This window comes from Lissotriton helveticus, chromosome 2_1 (genome assembly GCF_964261635.1).
Source record: "Lissotriton helveticus chromosome 2_1, aLisHel1.1, whole genome shotgun sequence".
Classification (NCBI taxonomy): domain Eukaryota; kingdom Metazoa; phylum Chordata; class Amphibia; order Caudata; family Salamandridae; genus Lissotriton; species Lissotriton helveticus.
In genome coordinates, this window is record NC_136059.1 from 86739725 (window position 1) to 86751765 (window position 12041).

General features: G+C 41.9%; 1 protein-coding gene across 1 annotated transcript in view; it reads right to left on the reverse strand.

The window, feature by feature from the left end:
• The window catches only part of DYSF (dysferlin), a 1004398-nt gene that overhangs the window by 114409 nt on the left and 877948 nt on the right, over positions 1-12041 (reverse strand). The window contains exons 45-46 of the mRNA XM_078674496.1: positions 7907-8005; positions 1414-1542 (exon numbers count right to left, since the gene is read on the reverse strand). Of these exons, the coding sequence (XP_078530622.1) occupies positions 1414-1542; positions 7907-8005 (228 nt within the window). The remainder of the gene's footprint in view (positions 1-1413; positions 1543-7906; positions 8006-12041) is intronic.

Sequence of the window (12041 nt, forward strand, 5' to 3'; positions counted from 1 at the left end):
CCTGCTGACGCTGTCGCGGCTCAAGCTGAACTGAACCATCGGAGCCCTGCTGACGCTGTCGCGGCTCAAGCTGAACTGAACCATCGGAGCCCTGCTGACGCCGTCGCGGCTCCTCACGAACTTCTCCAGATCGAGCCCTGCTGACCTCGTCGCGGCTCTAGGAGTACTCTGGTCCGGCTGGACCATCGAGATCACCATCACGACCGAGCCGACTCGACAGAGGTGGAGCAGCCAGTGGGACCATCACCCCGTATCCCCCGGCTCGAGGATTGAGAGCTGTGCGTAGGGTACGCCTCGTACTGTCCCAAAGACTAAAAGACTGTCCCGCTTCCCCCTTCCTGATTCCTCCACGATCTTGTGGTCCCGCGACCACTGTGTACATAAGAGTGCTCCCTTCGTTTTATTGCTTATATAAAGAACTTGTTACTTGAATCCAACGGTGTGGTGTCTGTTCGTAGTGTGGTGTAAGCTCAGTGTGTACGATCCTAGACTCGGAGTCCTCCCCGGTGAGGACCTCACGATAAGACTCAGCAAGTTCTGTGGGAGAGGTGGGTCCTGGAGTGGTCGGGTGAGCACAACCTGGCCCTCTGAGATCGCCCCTTCTAACAAGATTCCTAAAACATGACTGTATTTTGACAATATTAAGTGCAGAGAGGTAAGCACCAACTGCTACCCTTCAGGAAATGTGTGAATTTTTTGTACCTGGAAGCCTCTTGTACTCGACCCCCATTTTTTTGAATCCAGTCTTCTCAAGCGGGCAACTACAGGTGGTAATTCTTGACTATTGTTGTAAAGTATGCTCTGTAGGTGTCCTCAACATAACTTACCATTCAGTCCATAGCCTACCTCTACACTATGTCAAAAGTGCTTTTGGAAGATTAAAGGGAACATTCTTAGCAAATTTTTCACATACCTTCAAATCTTAAGTTTAACATGACTGTGTTGTGTGAATATTACATGCACAGAGCTGAGTAACAAGTACTACACTTCATGGTATTCGGTGTTCACATCTACAAGTTTATTGTAGCATGTGAACACTGTTACGGAGTGCCAGACAGATGGGAATCTTTGTGTGTGGAAGTTGGTGAATTTTCTGTCTTCAATTCTCCATGAAAATGAGGAAAGTAGTCTTCAGTCGCCTAGAGCAGTCCCCATTCCCATCTAGGGTCCTCGTAAAGTTTATATAACTCTTATACTTTGCAATAACATCAATGCATGGGCATGTTCTTCAGGACCTATGGGAGTCCCAACATGTGGCTAATGAGACCTGAAATAATAAACACAGCCCTTAGGTTTGACAATGCCTTTTCACAAGAGAAGGAAATGGGCAAGTGGTCATGCTGCGGGCCGGCTTCCCTGTTCCCAAACAAATGCCAGCCGTTCAGCAGCTCAGAGATCAGAAGCAGATCCAACCTTGAATTCACCCACGACGGTAGGGTCGTCGTTTTCATCCTGCGTCTTCCCACGGTGTAACTTGAAGGTCTGACAAAAGTCAGTAAGGCCACCATGCTCCTCCACACTCTCCAATTCTGTGTCATAGACCTGTAAGGAAGATAAGGGAAATGAACTAGCATAAGAGATAGATCTGGAGACCAGGTAAGATGCACAGTGAAAGCTAGGAAGTGGACCATGGGGTGAGCACGTCACACTATAGTTGAAATCTGCATGTCTCTATCATTTCATCTACTTATTAGTCTTTTGTATGGCATCCCTACAAAAACACTAGATATGAACATTTACAATTCAAACTGGATTGATTAAATAATGGTGTGCAAAGATGTAAAGCCTTGTCTACTCCAACTTTGTTAAAATGTGTTTTAAATGTTAGCAATTTTTCCCACAAGTATTTACTTAAAATTTCAATAGGAATGGGCATAGCAATACAAATCTTATATAGAGAGTAATGATTCAACCATCTATAGTGATTCAACAACATTTCTATATACTCTTGCCTATAACGACTTGAAAGATGGTGCAGAAGGGAAACATAGTGCAAAGTGAGTTTTGCAGTTCAAAAAACAATCACAATGTATGTTAGCTAGATGATTTTACTCAAATAACATTTTAGGGGAAGGAATGTACCACCTCATAATTAGACAAGTTGTGTGAAGTTACTAAAATCACACAGGCATTTAAAAAATCCAAAATACAATCTTCATTAGTTTGGTTTTATGTGTGAAAGGCAGTGGGGAGTTTGAATTGTCTAAGTGCTCAATATTTTTATCTTGTTTTATTTATTCCTTAATTTCTGGATGCTAGTGACCTTAAGTAGATTGCAAGAGTGAGGCTACAGTTGTCTGTGATGCCACTTAGTACCTAGAGAAAGAAAACTCACCATTGTAGGTAGCTGTTGACCACAGAAAGGCAGGCAGAGGTGGGGGAGATTGGTATCTGGTATACCACCACCTCCCTTGGTTGCTTTTAGGATAGGGATAGGGGTGGACCAGTGACTAACACAACACCGGCTTCAAGGCTCTAACAGCAGTAAAAAGTTAAACATATCTTTCAATTGTCATTCATTGGAGGAGTCAGTAACTGGGCTTCTATGTAAAGTTAACGTCCCCGGTTCCACAAACACACCTTTACTATGTAGTTTCACTTAATGAGAAAAGTACAAAACTTCTATTGACTTTCTTTCCTTTGGTTGTGGTCCTTCACCCCAAGGTTTCTCCCCAGGTTAAAGGGTTCATTTATTTTTATTTCAAGTAATACTGCCCATTTTTGGTAAGTGGTTGTCACAAAACGCAGACCCCGCTCCCACTCAGCATTTCACCGACAGCTCATCTCGTACACCGCAACCTTCAGCTGCCTTGTTCTGCTCTTTCCAGTATTTGGTCGGCACTAAAACGCTCCTGAAACAAGACCAAACCACTATGCCAAATTAATATTAATAATGCTTAATATTTTAAGCACAGTGGGCCAGGTACCCGACGCGTGCCAGTTGTGGAGTAGCTGCTGGAGTTCATTCCGGGTGCCGGGTGAACAGCAGCTCTGTGGGGAGACAAGGCCTTGCGACAGCCAACAGTTCTCACACTAAAAGTCAATGTGACTCATACTTGGACAGCATTTCATGTTCCACAGTCCCTCACCACCAAAAGATGTTTGCACTGGCACAATGGACATTTTGGCCATGACAGGTAATGAACAGTGAGGAAGATGGTGAGAATTTGCTACAATGGAGGAGTGGTTGTGTGAAATTCCAAAGTAGAAGCACACTCAATCCCAGTGCAGAACCTTCTCCTATATTTGGACTGGGCAAAGGTACATTCACCAGTGGCTAATAGTTGGATCACATTTCCAATGCAACCGCTCCGTGCCAACGAGAGTGTGGTCCAGGGTCGATTGCTAGCATCCGATTTCTTTAAAAAAGTGCTGAAGAGTGAACGAAACCAGAACTAAGAAGGATGTTGACTCTTTCCAGCTTCACTCAGATCTGCTTTAAACACATAAAAAACTGGAATAGAGAGGCCAAAGAGAACTGTTAATGGTAAGAATCAATGAACCCTAGTGACGCCTTTTAACCTGATCTCTCGTCTACTAATGGTGACTCCAACTGGATCAGAACAATGTTTCTGTCCTTGTATTGTACGTATTTCATCACTATCATCTCAAAGCTGCATGAGTTTTTTATTGAGGCTGCTACAGAGCTGAACTTGGAGAACAGTGCAACAGATTTAGGTGCCCTAGGCGAAGTGACACTTTTCTCATTCTCTCATATTGCTGTAGGACAAAGCTGGCTGCCATATTTGCTGCGTGTGTTAGACTTTAGCATACTAAGCTCTTGACAACATGGATGGTCACTTACTATTTCCTTTTTCTAGAACCATCCTTGGACTGAGCTACTCCTGAGGTCTCTGGAAGGAGCCATTAAGGCTCAATAATTCCTGGGCATGGCCCACATCTACTACAGTAAAAGTGGCTTTGAACTACTGAGTAAACTACACCAGGAACCTACAGAGGGGTTGTACTGAGCTATGTTATTCTGTCATGTGGACCATCCTAAAAGATGCATAGGCATTCACCCTCAGCCAAAGGAACATATAGAGACTAGACAATACCTCTACATAATCAGTAAACCCTCTCTGTATTACCAAATATAGGTTGCAAATAACAACTTCATTACTATGGTTTTAAACGTGGCTGGAGATAGTTTTCTTTCCTTCACTTGGTCGGAAAAAACTATTATCCCAATTGTTAAGGAGGGTAATAAGAGCAACCTTACGTGTTACCGTCCAATATCTCTTCTGGACTCGTCAGCCCAACATATGGGCAGACTAGAGAGACTCGATTGATGGGCAGAAGAAAATATCATTCTAACAGAATGCCAATAAGGAAAGGGCCTGGATACAGAATTCAGAATATGACTCTCTTAATACAGAAGTATACAATGGCAAAAGATGGTTGTCTCCACTTGGCTTTCGTGCATTTGAGCAGTGTCTTTGACCTGGTAAATCACAATAAGTTGTAGCAAACTTTGAAACCATTAGGAGGCCTGAAAAATATATTTACACTATTAGCTCGGAGGTATGGGAACATAACAGCAAGGGTTTGATACGGTCATAGAGGAGAGGTGTTATCGGCCTTTGGGATAAAGAGGTGCCTAAGGCAGAGAAGTGTACTTGCTCCTTTTCTTTTTTTCCCTTTATACCAATGGAGTGGATGGAGAACTCCAGGGCCTTTGCACAGACCCTCCAAGAAAGAGTTTCCAAGAAGGTCCTATTACAATTATATGCAGATGACACCATATTGTTGTCACAACATGCGAATGGATCCAGCATCTTATTAACGTTTTTACGGTATATATAGAGACGAGGGATATAAAGATGTAATTAAGGAAATGTTTTACAAAGATCTGTGGTAAGGGAAGCCTACAGACTCGCCCCCATCATGTTAAAGGCACACATACATTGAGAAGTCCAGCATTCTCATAGTTGGGTATTCAGTATACGGCCACAGATACATAGGACAAGTAGAGAGATTATCACAAATAAACATGCTACAAACAACAAAAGATAGGACAAGTAGAGAGATTATCCCAAATAAACCTGCTACAAACAACAAAAGGGGTATTAAGATTTGGGCTATATGTAAAAGTAAGTGCCTCACGGGGCCACTTATGAGGTAGGACTATGGGGATTTGTTAAAAACGTAGTTATTCAGAGACAAGAAAATACATTCTTGAGACAACTACTTGCACTCCCACATTCGACCTCTGCATTCATTATACATAAGGAGTTATGAATTTCCCTTATTGTGGATATTTTATATAAAGAACCACAGTCATTCCCTGGTATGCAGTCTCAACTTAGACAGTGACTTTGTTTAACAGAGTTAGATTAAAAGAGTGTCTTGCTCTTGATCATGCTCATAACATTACATAGCTTCAAAATATTGAAAATGTCCTGAACAAGTTGGATGATCTTTTAGAAACTCCATAGGCGACAATTTGTTAGTCAAAAAAAACATTAAAGGTTTTTATCATTGGTAATTGAGAAAATTAGAGTGTCAATATAGCTTTTTTAATTATCAGTCAGAGGTTATCTAGCCGTTCATCAGGTTGACCAACTTCAATGTAATCTTTTTAATGTTTTGAATCCATACCATAGATATATCCTAACATGTTTGCATCTAGGACCAGTCCACCACATGGTGGCATTCCCTAAAATAGACAATGGAACAAGAAAATGCTCTTTTGTCCATGTGATAGGATATCAATACAATCAACATGGCAATTTGTATTATTTTGTACATTTCATGTGAAGGCAGGAAGACATTTTTAAAACCACTTTTTGTGAATATGAATATTAATAATTACAAACTAGCGTTTTTGTACACATGTTTAAACAGGAAGATTTAACAGTTTATAATGCAGTTGTGTCTTTGATCTTACAAGTGCTAAGACGGAAAATATTAAACCTCTATAGAAAGTTTGAATTATGAACCTCTGGATTACTCAAATTGAAGGCTTTCTACCATATTGTTGATAATGTATGTGTTTTCTCCTCTTTTATTGATTGTTCTTTAATGGTTTAATTAGTGTATAAACCTAATTCAACACTACTTTATTCTCTTTTGATAAAAGTTCACTTTGTTCACATTTGGTAAAAGTTCCACAAATAGCTGGCATCCCTTTTACCTGGTCAATACAATGACTTTGTGGAAAAACAGCACACACTATATTTAGGGGCGTGTTACTCAACCACGCCAATATGGAGGCTGCATTGTGGATAGATATTAGCTGTTCACAAAATACCCATGGGTCGGTCATGCTAAAAACTGAGTAAGAGGATGTTTCAGAGATCACAGCTGTTCTTTCTGCCGCATGCTGGTTAGAGATGAGCCGCAGACATTTAGAAAAATGAGGATATAAAATATAATCATTTGTTTAAGTGCATTCATGGAAAAGGGGATCGATTAATTCGTGAAAGTCAGTAGCTGCGGTGGCGTATTGTTGAAGGGTAGTGACGTTGTGTGCTCTAAAGTATTTGTGGGACTTAAGTGATGGAAACATTAGAAGGAAAACTTAAACGCCTTTCATAAACTGAGAACCCTCTTTGGCATCACAAATATAACAGACTGGAAATATCCTCACACGTAGTGCCCTTAGGTTGAGGTTGAGGTTGAGGTTAAAGAGACTTATAAAGCGCTCGGACACCAATCGGTTTCATGGCGCTAAGGACGTAGACCCAGAGATGTGGAGCGGAGATGGCTAGGGCGAGAAAGCTCGTGAGAAAAGGAAGGTCTTCAAGGCTTTGCGGAAGTCGTGGTAGGTAGAAGAGGACCTAATGGGCAGAGGGAGGAAGTTCCAAAAGAGTGGGGCCAAAATAGAAAACTTCAGGCCACCGATCTTTTCTTTTTAAAGCGAGGGACAAAAAGTAGAAGCTGAGTGGACGAGCATAAGTTTTGGCCGGGGGTGTAGGCTTTGATTTGTGATTTTATAAAAACGGGTGCAGTACCCGCTAAAGCCCGTCATCAACTTATAATATGTCCTTTCTCTTAAGACCTTAACCCCTTCGGTGCTCATGACGGAGCGGTTCCGTCATGAGCGCCGGTTGAGCGCCGGTTGAGCTGTGCTCATGACGGAACCGTTCCGTCATGACCACTCCCGTTTTTAAGAACGTTCAGCACAGAGCGAAAATTTGCGCCGCGCTGAACGGGTTAACTTGTGCCTTAATAGTTTAGAAAATACTACTGAGATAACTGAGTGAAAATTCCATCAAGGGTCGATTTAGACTCAAAATACTCTAGGGTTTGTACAAGCCGCCTCTCTTTTTGAGTCAAGTACTTGTTGACCGACCTCAGCGTGGTGATACAAAGCTTCTGACGTATTGTACACCTCAGAATCAGAACCAGAGCAAGGTCGTTCTTCCATTGCTATTGCCTTTCGGTGGGCTACTCTGCACACGGCCTATTGGCAGCATTTGGAACCAATGAATCCCCCAGCATTATTGAAGGGTTCTCCCTCCTAAGGCTTGCATCTCAGTTCTTCACTGACTTTCAGAACGCTTCCGGTGCATATCTCTTTACCACTACAAAATGTGCAAATCTCAGTGCATCCCCCTAACCTTAAGCATACAGATTTTCAACTATCATGATATCTTCCAAGTAATTGTTAAGGTTACATTACAAAAGCACCTTCACCTTATTATTTCACATCTGGAGAAAACCCCTGCACTCACATAAAATTTGACAATCTACATCATATCTCGTCTAAGATCCATAGGTTGAGCCCCTGACTGTACTCTGTCTTCCTGCATCACGAGTAAGTTTATACTGTTACTGTGAGTATACATTCTGAAGATAGTTGAACATAGACCTTGTGTTACTTCCCCTGGACAGCACATCACTTACAAACAGAGGCATTTGTTATGCACATCTGACTTTTATTCAAGCCGGTATCATTTACCTGCAGTGTGTCAAAACCTTTCTCCAAATAAGTGCCACATTTCTCTTTCTCTCCAGTCGATGCATAGAACTTGCTCCACCAATCAATAAATTCTTCTTCCTGTAATGGTTCAGTTACACAGTTACAAAAGTACATTGTGCTTGAAATCATAAGACTTTAAAATCATAAGACTTTAGGACACTGTATAGATATCATAAGAGACATGAGCACCTATTATTGACAACCAAAATTAAAAGGCATCCTTGCAGTGTCAGCCAAAAAAACATTGGTACAATATTTTGAACATAAATTAAAACAGAATAGTTTTCATTGCTTCTTAACTTCTTTCAACTAAAGAAAGTTCTTTTAACTCTGCATTTACTTTCTTCATCAGTCATCAAATGTTAAACCTTTCAACAAAAATGCCACGTGTGCAAAATGCCATTCTTGGTTACATTTGGCCATGGTTATAAGCTGCGTTTAAGAAAAATATTAACTTCTCACTCAAGTTCCAGTTAAATGTCAACAAAGTTGGTTGCTTAATCAAACCAATATGGATTTCAGACTGAATAGAAGTGCATATCTGATCACCAATTAGGTATTTAAAATGTTTGTTAGTTTTCAACATACCTACAAGTCAATAAGGTGACACTAAAGTACAGAATTTAAACCACATTCTACATTCTGGTATAAATGAGTGATTTTGACTTGAAACAAAAATTCCAAATTCATTTAGTGTGGACCCCGAAAATGTGCCTATGGCTTACAGTCAATCCTCCTGTATTTTGAAATCTTATCTTTCAAATATTGAATAGTAAAAACCAAAGATTACAAGGAAATTGCACAATACTCACAGATGTTATGATATTTTATGTTATGTTATGATATGTTATATGATATGTTGTGCTGTGCAATGTCATGGAACTTTATATGTTATGTTGCGTTCTGTTGTGTTATGCTATGCTATGATATCTTATATGTTATGTCGTGTTGTGTTGCGTTGCGCTGTGTTATGTAATGATAGTGGGTCTTTAAGAGGCATCAAACCGTCTAATCCACCCAACCAGTCTAACAAGTGTCCTCCAGCTGGGATGACGTATGTCTCACGCCTCCTAGTGATGTAATGATACGGGTGAGAGTTTCGATGGATGTCCAACTTTTGTATACAATTCTAAGTGGTAGCTGCGGACACCAGAGAGTAGGCGTAAGGAGGTACTGCTCACATTTCTGAATTAGAAAATGAGGTATTTGGCAACTCAACAATCTGTAGTAGCAACCTGTCCACTAATGAAGCAAGCTCTGGGGAGAAGAAATATGATCTCTGTGACTGAGGTGGAACACCAGCTGGGCTGCTGCACTATAGTCCCACCAGAGCAGATTCAGAAGATTTAGTGGAATACTACTCGAGTAGTCGGTTCATTAATACATCGACACCAATATGGCTTTTATGTCATCTTTAAACATTTGCAACATAAGTATCTTCAGAAAGAATGGACTTGCATTGGTGATTGTGGGTCCACAATGTTAAAGATACTCATTGAGTGAGTTTTGGCCATTTCCATCCACAGGTAGCACCAGAAATCACCTGCAGGGTCTGAGTGATCTTACAAGTCTCCGCTTATCATAAGTACTCACAGGTTTTTCACCGGGCACCAATGGCGGAGTTTCAGGCCGATGGTTTTGGACCATACCTCAGCCAGAGAAGCAGCCATCAAGGTCTCTCTTTTCGATTGGTTCGTCTGAAGAAGACGCTCTAATGCAACTTGTCAATGCTGCTGAATAAATCGTAAGACTTTTTGGCCAATGGGTGGATTAATTTGACCCATGCAAGTTAAGCAAATGAAAATTGTAATATGATGGGTCCAAGACAGGATCATGCGGTAACTTGATTATATTTTTTACAATTGCAGTTTCCATTAGCAGAATTTAGATTGGTTCTTCTCTGTTTCGAAGGCACTGTACAGCAAAGAGCAAAAGGCCCCCTGGTACCAAGCTTACTATGAGACTGCGGTAATCCACAGTAGGGAACGCTTACTCTATAAAACAGGCACTGAAGCCCCTTCATGTTAAACCTCCAATCACAGGACTTTGAGAGTGGACATTACCACAGATTGGGTCCCATGCACGGATGGAAATCTGAGACTGGTACAAGATGGCGGATGTCTTGGTTTATTCTTGTAAAGATAGGCCTATAATTTAGCATTATAGAACACTGCCAAGGGCTATATGGTTGTTAAAGGACATGAACCCGGTTTATAGGACTGAGCTGTGGAGTGGGGTGCTAAGATGAGGGAGAGGGCATTAGCAACCAATATAGACCAGCGCAGAAGGGCTATAAGGCTATTAGACCAGTCCACCCACTGAGTCTTGATTGTTCTAAAATAAAGAGGAGAAACTGAAAGACAAATATTGGAATGTTGTACAACAAGGTCTGCAGCAGCTATTCTTAACCTTGAGCCGCTCATGTGTCTTCAGTGGAGCTCTCAACATTCCAATGTTCTAAAGGTTGTTAAAGGCCCTCTTCACGATTGACAGGCTACCGTCTCAGACTCATGAGTTACTTTCAGAGGATGTATATCATGTGGATGCTTTACTGATACATGCGGTGGATGAAATCAGCTCTTAGAGGTGTTTTGTTTTATATTTAGGTCCTTTCAAGGTAATTTCAAAGTCGATGCCACCGCATGCATCTCGTCATCTCAATAAGGCGATAGCTTAATTTGACAGAATAGTGGGGGGCAATTCTACTGTAAAGAGCAGATGGTATTGTAGTTTTTCATAGTTCTATGCCCAATGACTATGTCCATTTCAAAATAGCCTCTGCCTTTCATTTTATTGAGGACGGGGATTACAAAATATATGAGGTTCCTTCAGAACCATAGTAATTTTCTACCAGTATAATGCCCAAAAACTGTCCCCTAACGTGCACCCAGCGCATGGAGAAGTCAACACGTACTCAGCTTCTCTGGCTCAATATTTCTGGCAAGTTACCGAAAATATTTAGGAACTGATGCAAGTCAATGAACAAAGATGAAATTGGTTAGGAAACCAACTCAAAAACCTTCAGGCCGATGGTGATTGTGGGTCCAGTAACAGGGACCTCCTTTGCAGCATGGCTAAAATACCATGAGTCGGAGGCTGCCAGGCACGGCATGATGGCGCCCAGGCTGGTCGTTCTCGGCAATGTTGCTCCTTTGTATCGAGCAGCATGAGTCAACCCTGTCGCGGCTGCATAAATTGCCAGCAGGAGTCCGATCACTGTGCCATGGGATCTGTGTGTCTTGGGGAAGCTCCAAAGGGGACACAAAGAGATTTATTTGCACAAATGATATACTCCTTTGCACCTAGTGGTGTCTACTCTTGCTATCTTCTGGCTAGTCTAGAAGGTTTTGAGTGAATCAAAGTTTACGGACCTCATTAATGTGGGTAGGTGTTGTGTTAATGGCCAGTGTTGCCAAGTGGCTATGTGACTTCTGCCAATTTGTACATTATGGTATCTCCACTGGGTTCTGCCTTCCTCACCATAGCAGGCCTTCTCTTTTATGCTGCATTATGGTGTCTCCATTGGGTTCTGCCTTCCTCACCATAGCAGGCCTTCTCTTTTATGCTGCATTATGGTGTCTCCATTGGGCTCTGCCTTCCTCGCCATAGCAGGCCTTCTCTTTTATGCTGCATTATGGTGTCTCCATTGGGTTCTGCCTTCCTCGCCATAGCAGGCCTTCTCTTTTATGCTGCATTATGGTGTCTCCATTGGGTTCTGCCTTCCTCGCCATAGCAGGCCTTCTCTTTTATGCTGCATTATGGTGTCTCCATTGGGTTCTGCCTTCCTCCCCATAGCAGGCCTTCTCTTTTATGCTGCATTATGGTGTCTCCATTGGGTTCTGCCTTCCTCACCATAGCAGGCCTTCTCTTTTATGCTGCATTATGGTGTCTCCATTGGGTTCTCCCTTCCTCACCATAGCAGGCCTTCTCTTTTCTGCTGCGTTATGGCGTCTCCATTGGGTTCTGCCTTCCTCGCCATAGCAGTCCTTCTCTTTTATGCTGCATTATGGCGTCTCCATTGGGTTCTCCCTTCCTCACCATAGCAGGCCTTCTCTTTTATGCTGCATTATGGCGTCTCCATTGGGTTCTGCCTTCCTCGCCATAGCAGTCCTTC